Raw genomic sequence first — 26,945 nt, 5'->3', positions numbered from 1 at the left:
ATAGAACCCTTATTAGGTTGTTAACATAGGCTTCCTATGGGAGGAGAAAATAGGCAAGAAAAAGACAGGAAAAAGATTGTACATAGGGTATATCTGCTGTATTCACATTTATGCATTATATATATATATATGTATATATATGTATATATATATATATGGCTAATAAATGTATGTGTGACTTTTTTAAAAGTCACAGGAGCATAGTAAAGAGGCATTTAAAAAGTAGCGGTGTTTCACTGTCTCAGAGGCTGGAAGCCAAGGGCAGCTCTAGGAGTGAAAAGTTGAGATTAATTGGCAGGTATAAAGTTACGTGGAAGGAACATTGCAAATAAAAACAAATAAAAAAAATTGTTTAAGAAGAAGGAGCTATTCTCCTGACTCTTGGCTTACCCTTAAATCAGAGTAGATTGTCTTTCAAGTCTTACACATATATAGTACCAGACCTCGGTAAAACTTTTTCTAAGGAAGTTTTCCAGTATGGGAAATGTAATTAAAATTTATTTTTATATAGTGTCTAAGACCACGATTTTGTTCACCTTGTAGTATATGACTAAGGCTTTATAGCTGCTTCTTCTTCTTCTTCTTCTTCTTCTTCTTCTTCTTCTTCTTCTTCTTCTTCTTCTTCTTCTTCTTCTTCTTCTTCTTCTTCTTCTTCTTCTTCTTCTTCAATCCCCAGTATCTGTGGTGCCGTTTTCTATTTGAGAATGATGTCCAAAGTGTTGAGAAAAATTTGCTAACAAACTAGAAGAAAACCAGAGACTTTCCATGTTCCTATAAAATGTTACCGAGATAGTGTCCCATAGGACAACATACTGTCATTTAGTGACACGGGAGTATAAATGCTTGAGAAGGAGCTTCCCCCACCCCACCCCCAAAATCTGTGATATTAAGATGGTCACCATTATTAATATGTATGGTTAATATGTGATCTGATTCTGATGTCTTTAAAAATACTCCATATACACATGTGACTCTTTCTGCGTCTCTATTCCATTTCTTTGTTATTTTTATCTTTTGCATTGTTGTAGCCTAACAGTGTACCTAACGGCGGGTAAGATGGCTCAGGGGGCCAGGGGACTTGCTACCAAGCCTTGTGACAGGAGTTTGATTCTTGGGACCCACGTAGTAGAAAGAATTGATTCCTACAAGCTGTCTTCTGACCTCTACACACATGCTATGGCATGCACATGCATGTGCGTGCGTGCGTGCATGCGTGTGCACACACACACAAATATTTTAAAGATTGTATTTAAAAATATTGTCCCCTGGCATTATTATTTTGTAAATTTTTATCATCATTCCTAAGCAGTTTTAAAGGGGTTTATTTGTTTGTTTAAGACAGGTCTTGCTATGTACCCCAGGCTGGCCTCGAACTCTGGGCTCTCCTGCCTTAGTCTACCAAGCCTTAGGGTTATAGGTCTATGCTGCCAGGCCTCGGTAGCAGTTCTTTTCAAAAGCAAAATTAACAGTGGTTAAAGCTCCAGGACGTTTTATTGTATATGCTATATATTTAAAATGTATGCTATAATTTAATTTGGATATTTTTGTTTTTTAAAAAAATGCATGTATTAGTAGCGTAGTACAGGAAAATGGGTTTCTTCATGCCGTGTCCAGACTTGTACACCACATGATTCAGTTGCACTCACCCTTCCGTGCCTTTGGTCCTCATCTCAACATTTGCTGCTGCTGCTGTTGATAACGTTTTCTTCTGGTCAGTGTGGCTTCACTTCTACCAATGCTCAGCTAGGAGTAGCAACACGCGCCTCTGTTCTCAGCGCTTGGGATGCGGAAGTGGGTGTCTGAGGGAGAGGCCGGTCTGGCCCAAGTAACAAGTTCCAGACCAGTGAGGGCTACATAGTGAGACCCTCTCTGCCAAAGAAACCACAAGGAAGATAGTTCTTTTTCCCCTAGTGCTCGCTAATGCGGTGTGGCCCTGTTTTGGACCTGGTGTACAAGGTAAGCGTGAGCATTACTGCACAGCTGATTAAATTATATGTCGGCTTGTTGGGTGTGGGATGGATAGATAGTCATGAAATTTTATTCTTTTGGGTCTTGGAGGTCCAGTGCTACTTAACAGTGTTTGTATTACTAACACTTTAGATAAGCCTGCCCATGTGGAGTTTAGCCCTTCATGTGTGGTTTTAAAGCTTTCGATAGTTGTCAGTGGTCCGAATCCTCGAAACTTTCAGACTGCCAGGGCTGTTTGTACTCCTGGATCTCGATGTAGTCTTCATGAGGTCCCCAAACGTACACATGGCAGGTGCTACATGGGTCTTCATCACTGAGTCCCAATTGTTAGCACATAGGCCGCTGCCTCTAGGTTGCTTAGCAACTTATGATGCTACCAGGTGTGTGCCAGACTACAAAAGGGCCAACCTACCATCCCATCTCTCTCTTACCCCGCCCCCTTCTCTCTCACTCCGCCCCCTCCTCTCTCTCTCCCCTCTCCCAGTGTCACTCTGTCTCCTCATGGCCCACTCAGGCCCTAACAACTCTCCCTACACTTCGATACTAAATCTCTCCATATCAGATCCGTTGCTGTCTCACTCTAGTTATAATCCTAACACTGACAGAATGTTATTAAGAGTTTGGAACTAAGAGAAAGGAAACTGACTTCAGGTGCCAGAGTGTGTAAGGAATATTAGTGCACAGTGGAGGTTCTAAAATTAATTCCACTACAGTACAGATACAGTGTGTATTTTACATCTAAAGCAAGTTTTATCCTGAAGTTCTGCCTTTCCAGAGTAACGGGCTTGTGCTTAGGACATCCATTCATCCCATCAAGAATCATTGAACAGTAAGGCAGCTTGGGGTATTTTTGGCAGGAAAGCAACTGTATCTCCCCTGATGGAGCCTAGATTCAAACCGAGGAGCTGCAAATGGGAGACGAAGAGACTGTGAGATAGCGGAGAGGGGGAACTGTTAGGAAACACACACATGTGCGCACACGCGCGCGCACGCACACACACACACACACACACACACACACACACACAGCACAGTAATGGGTGTTAGCAAAGAGTTTCCTGGAAGACTTTAAAATCTTCATGAGAGTGTGACATCGGTTTCCCCCTCCACCCCCCCACCCATCCCCTTGCTCTCCCCTTCCCCCTCTCTGTATGTTTGTGTGTATGTGTGCCCGTGAGTGCTTGTGTAAACATGCAGGGAGTGGCATGAGGCGGGTGCTGGGTACCTTCCTCAGTCACTCTCTACCTTCTTTCTCTGGGACTTGGTCTCTAACTGAACACGTAGCTCAGTAGTTCAACCAGATGAGGTGGCTAGTATTCCTGGATCGTCCATTCTTCCTCCCTGGCGCTGGGATTGCAGGCATGCACTGCCACGCAGCAGGCTCTTTACCTCCCTGGCACTCGGAATGCAGGCATGCACTGCCATGCTGCAGGCTCTTTACCTCCCTGGCGCTGGGATTGCAGGCATGCACTGCCACGCAGCAGGCTCTTTCCCTGGGTGCTGGGATTGCAGCTTCAGGATTTCCTGCTCCTGTAGCAGGACCTTTCACAAACGAGCCACCTTCCTAGCCTGTGGTATGTCTTTTTAATGTAAATTATTAATTTTTTATATATTAGGGAATGCTTAGTGTTTTAATAAATCGCTCCAATTTTGCCACATGTCTGCTACAAAGGCAAAATATCTTTTGTCATGCAAATAACGCTTTAGAGGGTTAGTTTATTTTAAAAATTTGTTTTTAATAGCTTTTCTGAGCAGTCTGTTCTCTTTCAGTTTTTTTTTTTCAAGATGAGTTATCAGACATTTAATAAGTAGTAGGTGAAGTATGCCTTGACACATGAAAAGTCAGTGCTGACTATAAAGGACCATGCAATATTTATGAAAACAAGATAATTTAAGTTGTAGTATTTAAGCTTCAATTATAGAATAAAGAGCAAAAATCAGCTATATGTTTAGAGAGACCAGTTAAAGCAAAACAGGAGAAATTTGAGATGAGTAAAAGAATTTTGGTATTCGACTGCCGTTAGGAGGGAAAAAATGCAGTTTTAATATTTTTGCCGGGTTCAAGGAATTGCTGTGAAATTTTGATGGGCACCAAGCTGAGGAATTTTAATTTCTAGTTTGCCACTGCCAGGCAATGCTCTCTGGTGAGTGGTACTGAGTCGGGGCTGTGACTGAGGGGAGTGTTATTTCCTTTCAGGGTAAAGTGCATACAGCTAGGAATAGAATCTGTGTTTCTTTGAATTTCTCTGTTTTATCTCTCCTGGTATTTCTAAGGTCAGTTGGGCACCGTAAATAACCTTCACTCAGCAAGCAGCCCAAATCACCATCTTCCTGTCTGGTGCAGCTAATAAATTCTAAACAAACTGCAACCCTCCCCTCCCCCCTTACGGAGCTTCCTAATGGATGCCTCACTGGACTGAAGAGCTTTTGGAAGCAAAATAAAATAATCATCTAAAGTTGAATGTTTTGGGGATCAAGGTTACTGGGTCAACACTAAATTTAAACCCAGTCGGAGAAACATTTTTTTAATGGCACTTAGAAGTTATGGCTGAAGGCGGGCCGTGTCATATGATGTTGCTTGGACCCTTTGATGCAGGGTGTCTTCAGCTGATGTGACCTGCGTCTTTAGAAACACTGACTGTGATTTAAAACAGCAAGAGGCAGGGCTCGGGCCAGGGGAGATAAAGTCACCCTCTCTAGCCCTTTTGTTGAAATGGTTTGTTTGAGTTCAGTAATTTTATTGGACTTGGAAAAATATTACTAATAGCTGCCTCCACTAAGGGAAGTAGGGAAGCTGGCCCCTGTCAGTTCTTCCTTAGGAGTTAGAGACAGCTTGCGATTGTAAGAGAACTGTGGATAAAATCTGCACCAATTAGAGACTGTGTGTGCGTGCGTGTTTGGTATCATTTTAAAATGCTGTGCAGGGCTCAGAGGAGTGAGTGTGAAACCTGGTGCAGTTTAGCCCCGTTATTAATCTCCACAGAGAATAGATACCAGATGTTTATACGGCCCAAAGGACACCTCAGCCTTCTTGACAGTCTGTGGTCACAGTGTCCTTAAACAGACTCAAGTGGCTGGACCAATCATGGATCGGTAAGGCTACATTATTTTATATCTAACATTACTAATGAACATGTTTGAAAAATGCACTGAAAAATGCATTGAAAAACAATTCATGTTTAATTGGTATTGTTTTTAAAGTTGTCTAAAGAAAATAGAATTTTATTTGCCTGTTTTTCTTATTTCTTGAGTTGGTTCAGTGACAGACACATCCAAATGTTCCTTTTCTCTTTCTTCCTCTTCCTCACTTCTTTATCTTCCTCTCCGTTCCCTTCTCCTCTCCTTTTCTTCCCTTCTTCCCTTTCTTGCTTAAAAGAATAAGATGCATTTCCTCCAGCTGGGAGACTAGGAAATCCAGCAGTGGCCCACTTCCTAATGAGGGTCCTCCCTCGTGGATTCAGGCGGCACATGCTCACAAGGCCGAGCATGGTGCTCACACCTGGCACCTAAGCATGGCACTGAGGAGGCGGAAACAGGCAGATCTCTTAGGGCTGCTGGCTAGCATAGGTTAACACTTGATGAACCTGAGGCCAGTCCCTGTCTCACAAAATAAGACAGATGGTAATTAAAGAATGATACTGAAAGTTGACCACACACACACACACAGACACATACACACATACACAGACACAGACACACAGACACACACACAGACACACACAAATACACAGACACACACACACAAACACAGAGACACACACAGACACACACACATACACAGACACACACACAGACACACACACATACACAGACACATACATACAGACACACAGACACACATAGACACACACACAGAAACACACACACACATACACAGACACACACACATACACAGACACACACACACACACGCAAGCATGAGTCCTCACACACACATATTTTTCTTTATGGTAAGATATAATAGAACTTACCATATTAACATTTTTTTGGTGTGTAGCATTCCGAGCATGAAATAAATTAATGCTGTTGTGCAACCAAAACTCCATACCTTTTCACCTCAAGAAGTGGAAACTGCAAAACCATCAAATAATGACTCCTTCCACTTCCCATGAAGCCTGGGAAATGCCATAATATTTTATTTCTCTGTAATTTTTACCATGCTAAGTAGGGGTCTGTTGCCTTTCATTGGGTTTGATCTTGCTGTTAAAATATAGTTTCTATTATTTGATTCATTCAAGACACATCTCTATGGGTTAGGTATTTTAAAATATGTTAGTAAACAAAACAGTCCTGGTCTCCTGGTGCTTAAAGCATCGTTAACTTAAAATTAATCACATAAATAACTGCCAACCATGAGACATTTGAAGGAAAAGTTCCGGGTCCATGGGCATGCGCAGTGTAGAAGCTTGACTTGGGATTAATTCTCTGGACTCATTTCTTCTGTATCCAAAGCAAAGCACATTCCAGTGGTCCCTTAAGGCATTCTACCATCACTCTTAGCTTGGTAGATCACAGCATATTATAAACAACAGAAAACAAGATAAAATACAAAATCAAACTTCTCCTCAAGCCTTTTGAAACATCCTTTTTGCTTAGTATCTTTAGGAGCATTGAATAATGTTTTTTTTTTTTAAGCATTTTTAATATTTCCACATGTCTCATTCGTTTTTATTTAGAAACTTCAGGAAAGTAATATTGCGACTTTAATGTGCTTTAGAAAATGGGGAGACCTGGGATGAAAGGGCGGGGCCACCAGAACCCAGAGAAGGCAGACTTCACACGTCTTCTCTGTGTGGTCATTGCCCGTTTTATGGTTCTTGTTTACGCTCTCTCCAGTCACTCAACTCCCATCAGGGGCCTTTCAGATCTCATGTAGTCACGTGATGGTGTCGCTGCGTAGCCGTCACATGATGATGTCGCTGCCTAGCCCTCTAACCACAGCCGTTTCCTCCTTAGGCTCTGGCCTAATTCCTCTTCTCTTCCTAATTCTTGAAACACTCTTTTCTTTCACTAACTCATTCTTATGCCAAACTTAAACACCTTTCTGGCTTGCTGGCCCCTTGTTTCCACCTGTTTTTGTGTGTGTCTTTACCCACAGCTTTGCAGTTATGATCCAATGCTTTTCAGATCTGTATCTCCGGCTTAGTGTCTGCTTCCAAGCCCACACGTCACTCTGCCTTCTAGGTAGTTCAGTAAGAAACCGACTTTGTGCTTCACACTGAAAGTGTGTGCCTACTGTGCTGCAGCCAGTCCTGCGGACGGTAGCCCTGCTGTTTTCCTTCATCATCCCAAATGTATCATAGACACCAAAATCAACGAATTGTGTTTTCTTAATTTCTCCCTAATCTCTCCCCTGCTCCCCAATGCCTTTGCAATCTCCTTTGACAAACCTCTATCTCCAAAAATATTTACATTAAAATTCATAACAGTAACAAAATTATAGCCATGACACAGCAATGGAAATAATTTTGTGGCTGGGGGAGGGTGGTCACCACAACGTGAGGAAATATATTAAAGGGTCGCAGAGTTAGGAAGGCTCAGAACCACTGATGTGAAGTATCACGGATTCTGTTTCCTTCTAATATTCTTCATTTCACAGTCCCTCTTACCTTTTTTTTTTTTTTTTTTTTTTTTTTTTTTGACCTTGCAGCCTGTTTTTAGAACCATCTTTTTAAAAGACAAATATGATCATGTTAGTAGTCTGTAAAGCCTATAAAGCAGAGCCCACATTCTTATATCCTCCAGCCCCGAGAACACAGAGTTTAAAAAGCAGTCAGGCCGGGGTTGAAAAGAGCATTTGCAACCCTTGCGGGGGACCTGGGGTCAGTTCTCAGCGCCCGCATTGGCAGCTCACAACTGTCTGTAGCTCCAGCTCCAGGTGATCTGATGCCCTCTTCTGGCACAGATTTGTACATAAACAAAGACACATACTCTTTTTATTTTTCGGGTACCAAGTAACTAGACGCACTACAGAGGAAGGTGTGCCCAAAGCCACAGCTTTGCTTTTCTTATGATTACTGTTACTGCCTTGTCTTGCCCCAGTCTTCTGTCTCTTGAGACCATTTTTTCTTTTTTCTTTAATTAAAAAATTTTTTTTACATATACATTTATGTTATTATACATATATACAATTGAGACCATTCTTGTTTGAAGAAATGAAACATTGTGGTCTGAACGTATGGGGTTCTTGTTCTTACATTGCAATGGCAAGAAAGAACGTAACATATTCTCAAACAAGGTTAAAAACGTAAACTTGCGAAGTTGTGTAAGAAGCACCTTTCACAGAACTGGCCAATGAGACTATCCTGTCTGCTGACTCTACGAGAGCTGGAAGCACAGACACCTTCAAACCGCTTACCCACTCAGCTCCTGTTCCATTCTCAGCAGCAGAGTTGAGCATAAGCCCTTTAAAGCTGCTTAACGCAATACCGACTTTGCTGTGTTTGTTCCGTTCTGTTTGTTTTACACCGCTGAGGCTCTCACCCAGCCCTGGGCCTCCTCACACACTCTAGGCAAATGCTCTTTCAACCAGCTACAAGCTCTGGGGGGATTTTATTTGTGGTTGTTGGTTTGGTTTGGCTTTTGTTGTTGTTGTTGTTGTTGTTTTTGTGTGTGTGTGTGTGTGTGTGTGTGTGTGTGTGTGTGTGTGTGTGTGTTTCTTTTAGAGACAAGAGTTTTCTCTGGGTAGCCTTGCTATTCTAGAGTCCCTTTTGTAGACCAGGCTGGCCTTGAACCCAGAAAGATTCACCTGCCTTTGCGGGGATTAAAGGTGTGTACCATCATGCCCAGCTGACTTTAGTTTTTGTTTTGTTTTGTTTTGCTTTTTATCAATACGATAAATGTCATTCCTGTTGGTAGAAAAAAATTGAAGGCTTAAATCTGCAGCTGCTTAATATAAGATACTAGATTATGGCTAAAATCTGCAATTTTATTTTTCTAAAATAAAATAGCTTGTACATGATAGATAGAATAAGACGAACATTTTTATCCCTCCCAAAAACACCTCCTAAAATTAGGGTCAGAAAAGAAGTGAGAAGGGCGATGCCCATTGCGAAGACCTGGAACGGTGTGTGTGTGTTGGGCACACGGGGAAGTCCAAATAATCTCTCTGAGGAAAAAAAATGTGATGGAAATGTATACTAATGGATATTCCTGATTCTAAAAAGCTGCATAGCCCTAAGTCAGCACAGAAGTTGGTGCCCAGCAGAATTACAAAGAAGCTCAGCGCTCAGGACTGGCAAGAGCAAAATGATGGGATGGGGGAGGATGGAAGCCTATAGAACAGGTAGACCAGTCAGACGTCTGCCTCACTTCCATAGTTGAAATGACAGATCATCAATTATCTACATGAAGAACAATCCTGGAGTACTGTTCTCTTAAGAGATTATTGAGCAGGCTGTCAGTGAATTGGGCCTGCTATGGAGGTTCTGGTCCTGCAGTGGCAACTGTTTCTCTTTTAGGTATTTAAGAAACGTCAGCACAAACCCTTGTCTGTCAGCAGGCTTTCTATTCAGAGATGAGGCCCACTGAAAGAACAAGCCTGCTTTATGCCTGGAACCAGGAGGTGGGACAACTCACCCAGCCCCCATTCTTGAATAGAAACGCAGTCAAGGATCACCAAGGATGTGAGAGGAGAGAACCAAGAGCTCCAATGACTAAAACAAGGTTCACAGTCAGCCCAGAAAAAAATAATTTGGAAAAATGCAGAAAATTTGAAATGAGACAGCTCTCTCACTCATATTCTTGGAGGTATTTGGGTGATAGCACATTTATAAGCGTAGATGATACTGTTAAGGGAGAACAGCCAAGGGTGAAGAATACCAAGAAAAACAAGTCACCAAAAGGTAGCCACAATGTGATGCCACTTCTGTGAATGTTAAGTAGTTAAAGCAGTACATGTTGTCGGTGGATATAGACTCGCATGGAATCCAAGGGAGCACGGGAGTGGTCCATGGAGCAGTTGTCCTCAAACCAGCAAGAAGCATAGGTGTAGAAAAATGGAGTCAGGCCTGCCTGGAATTATAACATTGGTTTGTTAACAAAGACATCTGAAGCAAAAACTGTAAACTGAGCTATCTGTCAAATCTGAGTAGATAATATATTAGATCAGATGTATACATTGGGTATCTATTATATTTTTATAATTGAAATACTTTAACTAAAAAATAATGTTGAATGGTAGAAAACTTTTCTATCACTGTACTATAAAATTATGATCCACCCTCCCAGAGGGAAAAAGCATGCCTCTTAACAGTAACAAAATGGGGGGGGGGGGAGGGAAATATTTACTTTGGCCATCCTGGGATTTTGCCAGTTCAACCCAGGAGAAGAGAGTGTAACCTTAGCTTGGTAGTGAGCAAGAGAATACAGAGCAAACAGGGACTGGTCATTCATTTTCAACTTTTAACGCCTGTATGAAGAAAAGGCACAGAAAGTTTGATTGCACTTGGTTGTTGGGCTGCGTGGAGGAGCTGGTGCAGGGTGCAGAGCCTCTCACAGAGTGGGAAACCAAACAGTGCCATCCTAATTTACAAACCAGCCAGCCATCCCTTCATCCATTCAGCACACTGTCTTCTGGGGTACCATATGTGTTTGTAGGCACTGTGCTGGGTGGTCGGAAATTAAGTGGTACACAAAACAAGTTCCCTGATGTCATTGGCCCTATATTCTGGTTCCAGAGGCAGATACCCCTGCTGGCCAGAAGAGGGCACCAGATCTCTTTTTAGATGGTTGTGAGCTACCATGTGGTTGCTGGGAATTGAACTCAGGACCTTTTGGAGAACAGACAGTGCTCTTAGCCTCTGAGCCATCTCTCCAGCCTGAGTTTTTTTTTTTTTTTAAGGAAAAATAATGTAAATATAAAAACCTGGAAATGCACAGGGTTAGCGAAGATATGGATTCTACACTTCCATCTCTCATAATGGGAATCATTTTAAAGCATCTAAACTAGCGTTATCTAGTGGTACAAGTCTTCTGCATTATGGAGATCACAGGAGGAGGTGCCGTGTGCCTGTGCTGCTCATAGAACAGGCGCCACCTGTATTTTGTGTGAACAGTGAGGGCTTGGCGGGTGGCTATCTGGATGTGCCTAGTAGCTGCTGTATTGAACAGTGCAGATTCAAAGTGAGCCAATCAAGTGATATTGGAAAAAAACACTTTTAAAAAGGAATTAAACAGGAAAATTATTAATTATGGCTACCTATAGGTAGGTGGGGGGATTTAAAGGGAAAAAATTTCATGATGAGTCATCTGCATTGTGTGATTTTTCTGGTCCATGCATCTATTTGGTAGATTACTGAAACATTTGAAAGACTAGATTGTAACCAAATGGAGTCTTTGAAGGAGAGCTGAGAGCCGCCCCTTTAAAAAAGCGAGATAAAAGCTACACTGGAAATGTCAATTCTGGTGAATACTTTGGCAAGGACTAGTGATCTAAGCCTCAACTGATTCTTGTCAGCAGGAGGCCTTCCTGAGAGCGTTATTTGTCTTGGTCTAGCTAAGAAGGTAAATTTTGGCCAGGGAATTGAAGGAGGCTCAGGCTACAGAAAACCCCAAACTTACAAAATTTGAAATACTCAGAGTTAGAGAGCTGTGATGCCTGGACCTTCATCCAAAATTGTGCTCAAATGTAAGTTGTTGGTACCAAGCATCACCCAAGCCCAACGAGAATTTAGTGTGTTTAAACTTAGTCCACATTCAAGTGACAGTTTTGCAATTAACCTTTCGATTCAGTAAACTCTCGTTCAACTTTGTACTGTTATCTACTGACCGATCGTGTCATCGCCTTGCTGAGATTTTGAATTCTGACCTGAGAGTATAAGACAATAACCCAGGGAGGAGGAGGGTGCTGTGTGGATGGATGCTCATCCCTGTGAAGCACAGAGAATGAGGGTCACACTCTGGGGACACGGTACAGCTTTCGGTTTATTTATAACCCATTGCTAATTTGAACAGTTGGGCTTTTGCTTTTTGTTTGGTCTTGAAAGGAGAGAGGAGGAGCTATGACTTGGGAACCTGAAAAGGATTTTCCTAGGAAGAAACTGAATCCCCCCCCCCCCCAAAAAAAAATCTAAACGTTGCCCACGCTACTTGAGGGAGCACCAAGACCACTGTTTGGTTGTAGGTGGAGTAGACTCAGAACAGCTATATCAAGATGCATTGTGGGATAATTAGTTGTATTGCAGATTAAAGACAGTCCATTGTAATGTAGATGACAAGCAGTAAGGGAAAGCTTATTGATAATAATTTGGATCGTTCGTTTTGGTCAGAGATGTCAGTGGGCACGCCCTGAGCCTGCTCCTTACAACTGTGCACAATGCGGCCTGATTGCCAAATGAAATCAAGGCAGAACTGCTGTACCCCAAGTTGCCTGTGTTCCTTGTAGTCGCTGACTTTATTTGCTATCTTGAGAGGAGGATTCCTTCAAGGGAGAAAATAGTTATTAAAAATAAGACAATCTTGATACTAGGAGGCTGAGATCTAAAAAAAAAAAAAAAAATGTACAGTTTATGTTCTTTGAAATGAAATGATAATAGGACCAAATCCAGCCCTCCTCAAGTAGAAACAAAGGGGCATACTAAGGGTGGAGGGAGCCCACTGTTTATACAGGTTTTCACATGACTTTTCTTTTAAAAAGTGCATGGACCGCATCCAAAACAAATGATGTTTTGTTGGATGAGAAGACCAAAAGGAAAAACCTAGAGAGAGGAGGGTAGATGATCTTTCTTTAATGTCAAAACTGACATAAACATACTTCCCTCCCCCACCCCTTTGCTCAAGATAATTTTCTCAACAAGACGCAGATTGCTTCAGTCTTTGTCTATCACCCTTTGAAGCACTTTCCTCGTTATTAGCCGTGGGGGCAGGGTTTCCTTTGAGGATTTTTACAGCACTGAAGAGTTTCCTCCTTTAAATACTTTCACATGATGAGGGAATTCCGCTTTCAAAGTGCTGTCATCACCGTGGGTTTCCTGTCATAAGACAATTTATTCCTGGGTGATGGTCCTTCCTAGCTTGATTGTCCTAAGGACTTACCTTCCTGGTGGATTCGCTTTCTCTTGCGGTTCACTTCTCTGAGAGACACAACAAAGTCAGTGGTGGCCTCCTTTGTTAACCTCACTCGTTGGGATGGCAATCGTCCTCTTTAGAAACGTGATCTGGTCCAACACGGGGACTGTTTCCCCTGTCGCTTTCCACTGACTAAGGTTTGAAGGACGTACTGGACATTGGATATTTTACAGCTGCCTTTCTTCCACAGTGCACAAGGACACTGTAAATTAGAGGAGTTTTGCGATGTCCTTCTGGGCTCTTTAGCGTCTCCTCCAATGTAAATAGCACAGTAAACAACAGATAAACTTTTCAAACATCATTTCTTCGAGAACCTTCATACCATCTCACCTAAGCCCCCTTCCACGTTCTGTTCTTGAATATGGCCTTTTGGAAATGTTTGTGAATGTTTAGTTCAGGTTGACAAAATGCACATCTTCATGGGCGACCAGATCATTGGAACTGAGGTTCTCAGATGCAGTCAGCTTTACTCATCGCTGCTGCCTAAGAGTGAGCCGAGTTGTTCTGTCTTAGTGGCGGTTTCAGTAGATGAATGAAATGAATGAAAATCTGTACAGCCTCCAACTAGAGCCATTCACATCATGCCTTTTGGATTTTTCCATTTCCTTTAGTGAATGGTTTGGTTACTAGAAAACAATTAGTATTTATTATTCATTCATTATTGGCTTTCAGAGGTAAAGTCCCTGCCGCAGTCCACGTAGGTGATTAAAGAAATTTTGCGAACAAAACAAGACAACCCAAGTCAATCTCTTTCCTAGTAGTTTATTCTAATAAAAGAGCCCTCAGTGGTTTAAAGAGGAATTAGCAGGGTATGAGACGAGCCTGAGGCTGATGTCAGATTATCAGATTCTAGATTTGGATTTCCTGGCTCCTGCTCGTGTGTCCTCTGCTGTCCCCCAGAGTCCTGCAGAGTGAGTGGCCTGAGTGTCCTGCATGTTTCTGCTACTCCATGTTCATAGACAATTCCCTGCTGCTGCAGAAAGCGCTTGGCTTTAGCCACAGTGAATGGGCTAGGTTACCTACTTCCCCGTGTTAGGAGTGTGCGTGCCTGTGTGTGTGTGTGTAAGTGTGTGTGAGAACATGTGTTTGAGTGTGTGAGAATGTGTGTGTAAGTGTGTGTGAGAATGTGTGTGTGAGAATGTGTGTGTAAGTGTGTGTGAGAATGTGTGTGAGTGTGTGTGAGAACGTGTGTTTGAGTGTGTGTGTTGAGTGTGTGAGAATGTGTGTGTGAGTGTGTGAGAATGTGTGTGTAAGTGTGTGTGTGAGAATGCGTGTGAGTGTGTGAGAACGTGTGTGTAAGTGTGTGTGTGAGAAGGTGTGTTTGAGTGTGTGTGTTGAGTGTGTGAGAACATGTGTGAGTGTGTGAGAATGTGTGTTTGTATGTGTGAGTGAGTGTGTGAGAATGTGTGTGTGAGAATGTGTGTGAGTGTGTGAGAATGTGTGTGTTGAGTGTGTGAGAATGTGTGTGTGAGTGTGTGAGAATGTGTGTGAGTATGTGAGAACGTGTGTGTAAGTGTGTGTGTGAGAATGTGTATTTGTATGTGTGAGTGTGTGTGTGAGAGAGAGAGAGAGAATGTGTGTGTGTGTGTGTGTGTGTGTGTGTAATGCTTTGTGAGGCAGTGAGTTCAGACTGCCTTTAGGCCCTTACCAGGTAGAAGGTGTAGAGGAAAGCCAGTGAAATCCAAATGCAGATAAACAGGAAAAATGAAGCTGTAGAAATAGCAGTGTAGCATGGAACAGGGGACACACCCATTTGTCCTCCCTCTCTTAGCTTGAATTTTAGAAACAGGAAAATGTGGAGTCATATCTTTTATATTTATACTACTGAATCAAGTCCCAAAGATTCCAGACAGACAGACAGACACACATATTTTCACACACACACACACACACACACACACACACACACACACACACACACCCTGATATCAATTGCCTTAAACTACTTTCAAATATGTTGTGCCATGGAAGGGTTAAAAGGGACAATACACAGCATTTTCTTTCTTTTTCTAGACAAATGACATGATTTATCAACGTCCTTGGTGTCACCATGAAGCTTGTCCTCACCCACAATTGGCACTTGTGTGATTTAACAGAGAACACCCAGATGTGTGAAACACTCGTTGTAAACCAGACCCGTTCAGGCTGTGACGTGCCCTGGGTTTCTCTAGAGTGTTGAGCACAGTGAGCGATGGGTCTTGAACAAGGACACCGTGAGCTGTTAAGGCTTTCCTGGTGGTTAGTGGCAGGCCCAAGTCAAGGTTAGGGTTAGGGTGACTATGCCACCCGCAGTCATGTGGACCGGGGACAGGAGGAGTTCAGGCGAGTTTCTTAGGAAAAATTGGCAGGAGCTAGTTTGTTTGAAACTGGAAATCCTTATTGTTGGAGTTTGCTTACTGTTTTCTTTCTGTGTGTGTATTAATGTAAAACATGCTGTTTTTGAGGGCCTTTCCCTTCCTATGGGAATAAGTGGTCTCTGAAAGAGAAAACAGTTACTCCAGGAATTCCACAGACCCCCCACCTCTTTCATCATCTGAGGGCCCAGACTTCTGGATCTCCACACATCTTTGGAAGAAATGTTATAAAAACAAACAAACCAAACTGTGTATTAAAAGTGTGCTCTACTCACCAAGAGTTTCTCAGAATGTGATTTTGAAAAATGACTAGAATTCATGGAAACTGAAGGGGAAACATGCTATTTGAGAAATAATGCTGTCTATAAATGCCTGGGCATGCCACTCTCTAAACTTCTCCTAGGAAGTGAGCAAGACTTTCACCCATAAGACACATGTGGTAGGGCAGATACGCTTTAGACTAGGAAAGAAGTCATTTTAACCATATCAAACTAAGAATTGAAAGCCATGATTTTCTAAGGAAGTATGAGATAGTTGAAAAGTTAACATCCAAACCAATCAGTTGTTTTGAAAAATGCCACAATGGAAGATTAATAATAGTGCTTCTAAGCCATGCCTAGTGACTCTGTAGATGAGAGAGAGACAGAGAGACAGAGAGAGAGAGAGAGAGAGAGAGAGGGAGAGAGAGAGAGGAGACAGAGAGAGACACACAGACACACACACACACACACACACACACACACACACACAGGTGCGGGGGGTAGCGGAGGTGAAAGAGAACTTTCTCAATTTTGGGATGCTCTCTGAAATTATCTGATGATCCAAGACTCTCAAGAAACATGATAGCTCAGCTCCGCCGTCGTCTGAATGTGAGGAAGGAGTCAGACTTCCATATAATTGTACTCCTGCAAATGTACTCTCTCAGCTCTTGACATCTTCCCTCAGCGTGAAGAAGTCCCGCGTTAATCATAAGCTAAGCCTTTGTTTCATTTGCTTCACCGTTCTTGAGAATTGCACTCTAACCCGAGGTCTTGTGTCCTCTCCTCTGGTCTGTGTTCTCCCCAGGTTGGCCTTCCTTTCACGATGTGATCAGTTCGGAGGCCATCGAGTTCACGGACGATTTCTCCTACGGGATGCACAGGGTGGAGACAAGCTGTTCTCAGGTCAGTGGACCCCACAATGCACCCCCAGTGGGTGGCTCCCTCTGTGCTGCGAGCACTCTGAAGGCTCCTATAGTTGTGGTAACTAAGGCCAGGGGCCAGACAAGAGTGGGTAGATTCTTTTTAATGTCTGAGTGATACCTTCATCTTCAGATTTTTAGCAACACTAACACAACGCCAGTCATTGGCTTCAACAATATTTAACAGTTATTGGCTTATTTGACTTATTCTCATGGTGAACGAGGGATTTGGGGGGGTGGTGTGGAATGAAGATTTTATTATATGGCCTTGCATGACCTGATGTATTGATAATTTCTCCTCTGCAGTTTTGCTGTCCAGTCTTTATTCATAATGTCTTTACCAGCTGTGGTCCACACACAGTCTGTGAAGACCTCAGAAATGGCTCTTCCTGGGTAGAGGCTGGAGAGAAGCTGTCAGATGGCTAAGTTCAGTGGTAGCAGCCAGTCAAAGAGAAGTACACGCTAGAACAGCAGTACTTCTCCTGGTGTATATGTTTGTCCTTGTTTCCAAGGAAGCTCTGGTTAGTTATGTTAGCATACAGGCAGCCCATTAGCCCGCCCCTAGGGGCCTTCAACCTCTGACGCCATCACCTGCCCCTGCTGCCAGATGTGAACCAGGTGTGTGCTGGATAAGGGAAAAAAAAAAAAAAAAGATCCACCAGCCTTTTTCTCTCTTTCCTGGTCTCTCAAGGTTTCTCTGTCTCTGTCTCTCTCTCTCTGAAATGGGCGTCCTCCTGTCTTCTCCCTTTCCCACAATAAATCTCCTTTCATACCAGATCTGCTGCATAGCATCTTTATTTATGGATTATAACACTGGTGCCAAGACTCCATAGGCTCTCCTGGTGCTTCCCCTTGATCTAAGGCACACACAGGAACCCTATTTTTGAACCGCTGCTACGAAACAGATATGCTATAAAGGAAGGAAGTTTTTTTTGGGGTGATGGGAATGGGGGAGGAATTAGAGCCTGGAGAAGGGATAGAGGATGACTGGACATTTGGATAGGCAGGCAGGCAGACTGGGACAGAGTCATGAGGGCAGAGAAGGAAGGACACGGAGAGAGGAAGTAATGGAGGGAGGGAAGGAGCAAGAGAGACAGAGACAGAGAAAGCAAGTGGGTCCTTTATATCCAGCACACACCTGGCAGTGGTGGCAGATGATGACATCAGAGGTTGCTAGGCCCCTGAAAGACAGGCTAGTGGAATCGCCTGTGAACTAACATTCCTCCCTTTTTGTTTAATTAAAAACCGAGGAACTAGGAAGGGGGTGTTGAGGCAGGAGTGAGGATCATTGGGAGCAGGATGCACTCTGTAACTCAGAGGCAGCATTAATTTGGTTACAGTATGCATTGGCGACCAAGAGCTGCTTCCAATGATCCTCATTGCCCGCTTAGTACCCCTTTTTGAGAGGGAAGTGAAAATAGTTAATGTGTTGACTTAAGCACTGGTATTTTGTGGCTAATCAAGAGACATAGTTGAGGGGCTGCAGAGATGGTTCAGACGTTAAGAGCACCGGTTGTTCTTCCAGAGGTCCTGAGTTCAATTCCCATCAACCACATGGTGGCTCAAAACTATCTAAATGAGATCTGGTGCCCTCTTCTGGCATGCAGGTGTATATATAGGCAGAATACTGTATAAGTAATGAATACATCTTTGAGAGGAGGGGTGTGTGTGTGTGGGGGGGGGAACACCTGCACAGAGAAAGAACCATGGCATATGCTACAGTAAGTAGTTCAGATCATATCTGCCCCAAACAAGTGAAAGATGGACTCTGAGCTCTGTGGTACTGGAATTTACTGGTGCCCAAGAATTCTTTAGTGGAAAGTGTTTTTGCACAGATTTGAGTAAGGGAGGTGCAGTAAGGGAGTTGCAGTCGGGCAGCTGCAGGGGCAGAGTGACTGCCATGCAGGCTTCCCTTAGGACTCGGCCTGCCCCTTATCCATGCTCTCATCTTCAGCAGGGGCAAGGCTCTTAGAGAGTGGGTGGCATTTTTATTGGCAAGAGGGCAGAGTATTGCTTTGAACCTGACTGTCTGATGAATTGTTTTCTAATTGCTAAGTTTGTTCTTTGACAATTCCATAACGTAGGCGATACATTCTGAGAATTTCTGTTTTCAGTTAAAAAGTAGGGCTATTAAGTAAACCGTTTCACACATGGAAATCTCCGTCTCCCTCAAGAAGAGTAATTTCTCGTTGATTGAGCTCATGTTGCTGTTTTCCTCGCCTCTGAGAAATGAGTCTGGTCATGATGGTGGAACACCCCACCACTTCGTTCACTCCCCATTGTGCTGGGTACTGCCTGCCCAGCAGCATTTTCTGCCCAGCGCGCCCCTGTTTAATGCTCATGATACTGTATGCTCCTCATTTTACAGTTGGGGAAACTGAGTCCCAGAGAAGGTCTTTGAGTTTGGATAAAGTCCTGTAGCTCTGATGGCAGAGCTGGGACTTGCGTTTAGGTAATCTGACTGCAGAACCCTCTACTGGACAGGAGAGTGTGTGGGAGGTGGTTGGTGGTAGGGATGCTGCAAACAGCTAAATTGGAAGAGATGCTCAGAAACTCTATGATTCCCTAGCACTTGCTTAAATGTGATTTAGTTTTTGATTAAATTTAATTATAATTGATAAATAATGTTATAACTGTCACAGAAATTAACTGAGGTTGTCTACTCAAGAATCCAAAATTTTTGACAGAAGATAATGCTATAGGCAGGATGCTACTCTGTAATTTGTGGTGTAGGTACTGGAAACCAGTAAACATCTCTTAAGGCTAATAGCGCACTCCCCCCCCACGTGTGTGTGTGTGTGTGTGTGTGTGTGTGTGTGTGTGTGTGCGTGCGCTTGCGCTCAAATAAACGCACCACAGCCTATGTGTGGAGGTCAGAGAACAACTTGCCGAGGCCATTTCTCTTTTTCCATTGTGTGCATTCCAAGGATGGAACCCATGTCCTCCTGTGGCTTGGTGGCAAATTGCTTTACCCAGTGAACCATCTCATCAGCTTCAGAGGTTCCCTCTTTTTCTCAACTGTTTTAAAGTTTATTATTTGCCAATTTTCTTTTTGTTCATAACTAACCCATTTTTAATTCTAAATTCTTTAAATGTTTCTTTCTTTCTTTCCCTTCTTCTTCTTCTTCTTCTTCTTCTTCTTCTTCTTCTTCTTCTTCTTCTTCTTCTTCTTCCTCTTCCTCCTCCTCCTCCTTCTGTCTTTTGAAACAGGGTATCTCTGTGTGGTGTTGGCTGTCCTGGACTTGCCTTGAACTCACAGGCTGGCCTCTGCCTCCCTGAGTGCTGGGATTACAGGCCTGCACCACCATGCCTGGCTCTAAATATTTTTTTAAAGGCATGGGAAAACTAAGACAAGAGATATTAATCTTTCTCAAGTCCCTGATTTCTGATCTGTTTTTGTCTTATTCTGGTAATTTATGGTTGGAGTAATCCTCTCCCTGTGCCAAGCAGAGGTAAACAGCAGGAGTGCTAAAAAGGCTTTTATGAAGGTGCCAAAGAGACTATGGCAAAATGAGGGTAATTTTCACAAAAGATGTCCTGTGCTTGGCCCTGTGGCAAAGGCCTCTCTCTCTCTCTCTCTCTCTCTCTCTCTCTCTCTCTCTCTCTCTCTCTCTCTCTCTCTCTCTCTCTCTCTCTCTCTCTCTCTGTTGTCATGGAGAGTGGCAGGGACCTATTTCTCCCAGGCTTCATTTCCACCTCCTCCTGTCTCATCACTAGACTGTTAGGCTCTCACTTAGAAAGGCACTGTCCTTACTCTGAGGGAGACACTGTGCCTCTCTTCCAGGTTCAGAGGCTTTGGAGTCCTTGTCTGGCCCAGTCTCCCCAGTCCCCGAGCTGGTAAGCAACACTCTGTCAGGGCCTTAAGAGGTAATCTTGGAATGGTTAGTGATGGTCCAGCAAAGTCAGTCTCTCCTGGAAATATTGGGGGTTCTTCCTTCTTCAGGTCAGAATCTGACATCTAGAGCTGGTGGGAGACTGGCAAGTCACTCACAAGTCTTTAATGATCTTGAAGGCAGCTATCGAGTCCAAGGTTACTCAAGTTACGCTCTCTGTCAGTGCTGAGAGCCTATCCCAGAGTTCTCTACACTTGGTTTGGATCATCATTAATTTATCTCATTAGCCGAATCATAAGAAAGGCAAGTGTCCACAAATCCGAAGAAGCTGAGCAATTCTTAGTGAACCTCCAGGCCTTAGTAATCTTCCACAGACTATATTACCCTATATTGTCGGTGATTGAAGATGCCCATGTGTCACGACGGGGCCTTCAGACTGGGGGCCCATCTCTCTTCTTCTTGATCTTTCTGTAAAATCGTAACACCAACCTGGCGAGTTCACAATCATTTCCCTTGACACAAAAGATTAATATTGCAAGTGCAGAGAAACAGGGCCCCTGCTTGCACACAGGTGTCCTCAGGAGCCGTAGGAGGAAACGGGACGAACGGTAAAGAGAATTGCTTTTCTTCTGAAAGCTCTTTTTCTTTCCCTTCTCGCCCATGTGCCCAAGTGGAAAGGCCCAGCTTTCAAAGTGCTTCATGCTGCAGATCAAACACTTAAGAGAAGCTGACAGTAAAAAAAAAAAAAAAAAAAAAAAAAACCCAAGCATCCTATCAGCGGTGAGGAAAAAAGTCTTTGGGACAGTGGGAAATACATCAGTGCAGAGCTATGCAGCTGTGGGGGACACATTGCCTATGTTCTTTAGGCCCATGGTTGAGCACTGCAGGCAGATTTTAAGGGCTCGAGTTAAATTTGATTCTTGGTCTCCTCTCTTTTCTCGGGGGTTCTCTGTAGACTCCCTCTCTGAACATTGCTGAGTGAGAAACCTACGCAAGAAAGGATTCCTGTGAGAATTAACTTTCCCCTTTGAACTGTTTTCACGTGCACCTTTTAGAATACTCAGGTGCAGTGCTTCTCTGTAAAACGAAGAGCCGCACATGCACCAAAAGGACTCTGAAGGCATACACACGAGAGATTCTATTCCTGGAAGAAATCACTAACAGCAGGTTTCAGAGATCTCTTCATCAGGCACCAGTTTGTTTCAGTTACCACCAGGTGCTTGGAGTGATCCCAGCGCACTGCCAATTGGCTGGGGCCAGGGAGGCAGAGCTCGCAGGCGGCTAGGGAAACAATGCATCACTGACAACTTCCATCCATCATCCCTGCCTCTGGCTGGGCCAGAAGCTGGAGGGAATGGGCTCCATGTGAGCGTCTATACTCTTAAGCTCAGACCAGCGTACCTGAGAGGAAGCCGAGCTGCCATGCTGTGTGGTTAGTCTTCCCTGAGAAACAGTAGGCACCAGTGTGGTGTCAGAGACAGAAGTGAAAACCAGTGCCACCCTCTGTGACCTGGTGGGCTGTGAGCTTTTAAAGCATCTTGTAATGGGTACCGTGAGGTCATCTCTGTCATTTTCAGAATGCTGACCTTCCCTGAGCCATGTTTGCTTGCAGATAACTGTGGTTGTCTTCTCTTAACTGTGTCCTCTTTTTTCTGTTCCTTTTGCCTGTACCATGGTTACATATCATAGTGAAACTTCCTCCTCTGTGTAATCAGAGGGCCAGTCCCTAGTTAGCAAAAAGAAGGACATATTGAAAATTAACTTAGTTCAACAGATTGAACCACTGTCATTTGGCTACTGAAAAATGTAGGAAGTGAAGACCCCATAGCTTCTAACCAGCTTCAAATCTGTCCGCATCACACTTTTAGGGGGGGGCATGCTCATACACTCAAGGGACAATTAATGAATGGGAGCTGTGCTCTCTCAATATCTATGGGTGCACATGCCTCCACACCACACCTTAGGCTTTTCTATGCAAACTTTCCCCTCTCAGATGCTGAGTGATTAAAGTGGGAGGCCTGCGCAGGAGATCAGTGACTGTGCACCCGGCATTGAGAATGCTATTCCTGTGGGCCCGAGCCTTAGCAGCAGAAACAGGCGTTTTCCTGCATCCATGGTGTGAGCATACGGAGTCTTCCTGGTGCATCTTAGCTGCCGACACCTGACTTGTCTGGCCTCTGTTGTTGGAAGAAAGGAAAAGCAGTCTGAGATTACCTAAGCCTGAATAGATTGCGGTAAAACCATTGCAAAATTTGTCTCTTAGGCCCGTTTCATATTTTTCAGGCAATAGATCAAATCAGTTCGGGGTTTGGGTTTAGTCCTTTAATAAACTGATGTGAGGACACACCTTTAACACGCAAGTGTGGGCGAGCCGAAGCTGTCATGGGTGCTGCTTATTAGTCACTCGAGACCTTTTAGGGTTGAGCTTAGCACCTTCTGAGGGAAAACTGAGATGTTAGGTGTTTCTGTTGCAGTGAGCATCTCCCATCATTTCTCTATCATCGTTTGCGCTTGTACCCTATAATAACCTTGTCAATCCATGCGGCCCTCTCAGTGTGTGAGTGTTTTATAAACAGCTCAGTGGAGGAATGACTACATCACCTCTAAGCCGTTTCTGTCACACTTTTACTTTAATCCTCACTCTTTCCTTCCTCGCCCAGATAGCCACATCTTCACACGTCTTCCCAAAGCCACCAAGGAGGCCCCCATATGTCTCGATTACTTTCCCCGTTCTTTGCCCCGTTTCCTCTCACTGGCTGATTTCTACTGAGCACACTTTATGGGTCGCTGGTTTCTTGTTTATTGTCAGTACTCCCCCATTGACAGGTAAGTCCCCAGAGGGAATGGATTTGTTGCCTGAACCCTCAGAGTCAAGGGCAACGCCTGGCATCTCACAGGCACTCCATACCTGCCCACTAAATTAGTCTGAAGAAATCATTTAGCACAGCCGTTGGCTTCTTCACTGCACGATGACTTCTGTGTTCCCAAAGCCTGTTGGAGGTGGTGCACTGATGCCTCCGTATCCCTCCCCAGCCCTGGTAAGACGTGGGAGATGTGTGCATGTGGTGCATGTTGCCATCTGGGCCTACGCTTGGCTTCAAAACAGTGCAGGCGTGTATCCAGTAGACGGCCTTTGTAGAGACGCTGCATCCAAGCCACGTCTCTCTTAGATGCAACATAACCAACTGTCCTTCTGTCCAGCTCTCCCCTCCCTCTTTGCGTTCCCAAACAGTCGAGAGCCTTGGTTCAGGGGAACAGCCTCTTCCTTGTCTACACATTGTTGTTCATTTGTGAAAAGAAAAGCCAGTGTGACAGTCAACTTGCTGGAAAAAGCAACTGTGTGGGTTGGAGACGTTGTCCTTGCTACACTTGCAGCTTTGGTGACCGTGATGTACATCTCCCGAGTCTTGCCCCTGCTACCCCAGCTTCCCAGAACATCCAGTGCCGATGTTAAGTTTTACAGCCCATGAAAACAACAACCCCTGCCTCCGTCATGGCCAGTTAAACAGTATCTTTTACAGTGGACTTCTGCATATCTGAAACCCACCCATCCAAAGCCAGAAGTCATGCCAGCGGAAGAGATTTCATTCTGCCCTGTTTCTTACGAGGGGGAGACCAAGGGTCAATTCAATTCATAAAATTACTGCAGTCATTTTCCAGCTGGCTGAGAGAGTTCACAGATCAAAACATACGGTGGCTCCTAAGTGATTTCTGATATTCTCGGCATGTGGCAAAGCCTGTCTGAAACCATCTCTGCGGCTATTGACACACATTAGAAATGGTCCAGGATGCTTTTCACTATTCCGACACAGGCCAGCCGTCCACTCAGGCTGCTTCCCACACGTCCCCCTGAAAGCCTACTTTGTGCATGTGTCCGCCTTAAGCATCCCTTTTCTCTTGCAGTGTGGTGCTCATCTCGGGCACATTTTTGATGATGGACCTCGCCCAACCGGCAAAAGATACTGCATCAACTCGGCATCCTTGTCCTTCACCCCTGCAGACAGCAGCGAGGCAGAAGGAGGCAGTGGCAGAGAGAGCGGCAGCCCATCGGCAGCAGACAGAGCTGAGCTGTAGGATCACGGGGAGAGGTGGAAACAAAGTGTACTTAATACCCAGCTGATCAAAAACCCCAAAACGGTTTATCTTAACAGAGCTATTTTTTCAGAAGCTATAAGGGCAGTTTACGCTGTTGCAACTCTTCTCTCTTTTTTGTCCAGACGGGAATTCTGCCCATCTATGTATCCTGCTATTGACTAGGTCCAGAGATGTGTGTAGATCTTGCAAATGGAGATGGTTTTGTAGAACTTTCTTGAAAGCCTCTAAGTAGCTGCAGCGTTGTTTTTTCCTTCCTGCACACACACCTTCCTTTAAGCTTTGTTGTTGTGGGCAAACCCCCTTTTGACTAAGAGATGGGGGCTGTTTGGTGAGATCAGGGCCAGGGAGTAGAGCTGGGAAAGGCAGGGCGTCCAGCCATGTGACTTTACAGTAAAGATGGAGCACTGCTTAGTTTTTCTAGGCTACGTGGAAAGTCTGAGCTAAGGTTGCTTCCCCCCCCCCCCCCCCACTAAAAGGGTGTGAAGGTCTAAAGTCGTTCCTCATGTTAGATTGTTGCCAGATCTGAGCCGGCCCCCTGAGGGTTGTGGCAGAGACGTAAACATTACCTCGTGGGCAGGTCTTTATTTTACATTATTTTCCATTGGAAACAGTGGAATGCAAGACAACTGTAAAATACTGCACCCAATTTTTGTCCAAAGTTCACAAGGAAGAATGCTTGCCTTATGGCCTTTTTTTTCCTGCCCACCTCATGCGAACGACATCTGGGCGAGCACTTTGGAAGGTTCTCCAAAGCAAGATAAAATATTAGGGGCAACATACCTTCATTGAGACGGTAGAAAAGAGAAAGACCAGCGAAGGCCAAACGTGAAGTTTCAAGCACTAAATGATCCTACGCTGTGCAAAAAGGCCAGCAGGACCTTACCGGTGCCACACCCAAGCCAAGCCTCTACACAGCAGTACCAGGAGGGCCCTGCGAAGATGCCGGGCATTAAGACAGAACAGTCAGGCTCAAGTTTGACACTTCACTGTGTTTATGAGGGACAAGCCATTCAGCTCCGCTGTGCCTGTGTCTTCATGTACAATAGGACGCACGTATTTACAAAGTATCTCGATACTCTCAGGGCAAACACGACTATATTGCTGTACAGCTGAGATCAGTATTGTAAAATCACACTGATCTGCTTGTAATCTCCCCAGAGGCCACAAGACAGGCATTTGCCATGAGAAGCAGCAGTAGGCTTGGCTGGTTGGTATGGAAACAGCCCAAAAGCCAGACCTTTCTCCTGTTGCAGCTTCCACTTGGAGAAGCTCTGTGTGTGGTTGCTTGAGGTTTTCACAGGACTGAGAAAAGGTGATGGAAGTCAATGGTGCTGTCTCACAAATAAACATGGTGACTTTTGAATGCTAGTCCTGAAATGTGGCTTTAAAAGATATGTAGGCTTCTGAATTTTTGATGAAGACTGGCACCTTTCCTCATAAGCATTAAGGACAATCAGAACGGACACGTGACAATTGTGGACAAAGTGGGAAGCAATAAAAAGTTGGGACAAGTCAGGTGAGCTCACCATGCCTGGAAGCTTCTGGCCTTCTCCAGATGCCTCCTGGAGGCCACACATGCGGCTGAGTCTTTACCCAGTTCTAGAGAAGTTCTCGCTTTTACCTTGGATGCACAGGAACCCTGAGCTTCAGGCAGGGTCCCCTGGCCCAGATGTCTCACCCCAACCTCAGGGCTGCTCTGGACCTCACAGTTTTCGCTCTTCTCTCAAAACGAGGGGAAAGTTTAAGATGAGGCATCCGGACTGCTGGAAGAGTCTTCACAGCACCATGGCTAAGGACAGACATGGGTCTCCATGATGCTGTTGCAGCTTGACCCCCATCCTTCAGGGATGCACAGAGCCCTTTCCGTTCACTCCTGTCTGTGTGCTGGCCTCCTCAGGGTCCCTTGGATATAAGCCACAGCATTGGAATAGACAAAAAATACAAATGAGGGGTTTCTCTTTGCTCAGAGACTCTGGGTAGATACTTCTCCTTCATTTTTAGAATACTACAGGATCAAAATGCGCGTACACACACACACACACACACACACACACACACACACACAAGCCTTGTTTTTCTTTTTAAATGTTTACTGTTTTGCTTGCTTTTTCTTTTTTCCTTTTTCTTTTTTAAACAAAAGCCAGCTTTTTCCAGCACCAAGTTAAAAAAAAATCCACTGAAGGAAAAAAGAAAGAAAGATGTGTGCATGCGGTTTAATTCCAGATTGCTTTTTGGGCTTAACTGGTATCAAATTTCAGTATATTTCTGTCTTATGTTAAAGAAATATATTGCTAAAATGTCAGTGGGCAATAATGTCAGCTGTCGAGCGCTAGATTTACTTTCGCAGGATATGGAGTGCAGTAAACTAAGGCAATATGGTGAGGTGTATGTGATCTGTGGGGGTGCTGCCATTTAACACGGGAGATGCTTCCTCGTCTGCGTCCCTGC

At 44.2% G+C, this 26,945-nt stretch overlaps 1 protein-coding gene across 2 annotated transcripts in view; it reads left to right on the top strand.

The window, feature by feature from the left end:
- Msrb3 (methionine sulfoxide reductase B3) overlaps nucleotides 1–24,668 on the top strand; it is a 120,177-nt gene extending 95,509 nt beyond the window's left edge. For both annotated transcript variants that reach the window (XM_051170904.1, XM_051170902.1), the window contains 2 exons: nucleotides 16,455–16,552; nucleotides 24,306–24,668. In XM_051170904.1, the coding sequence (XP_051026861.1) occupies nucleotides 16,455–16,552; nucleotides 24,306–24,476 (269 nt within the window). In that variant the 3' untranslated portion in view covers nucleotides 24,477–24,668. The remainder of the gene's footprint in view (nucleotides 1–16,454; nucleotides 16,553–24,305) is intronic.
- Nucleotides 24,669–26,945: the final 2,277 nt, after the last annotated feature.

Source organism: Acomys russatus, chromosome 28, assembly GCF_903995435.1.
Source record: "Acomys russatus chromosome 28, mAcoRus1.1, whole genome shotgun sequence".
Lineage (NCBI taxonomy): Eukaryota > Metazoa > Chordata > Mammalia > Rodentia > Muridae > Acomys > Acomys russatus.
The sequence above is the reverse complement of the archived record's forward strand: the minus strand, read 5'-3'. Positions and strand labels throughout refer to the sequence as shown.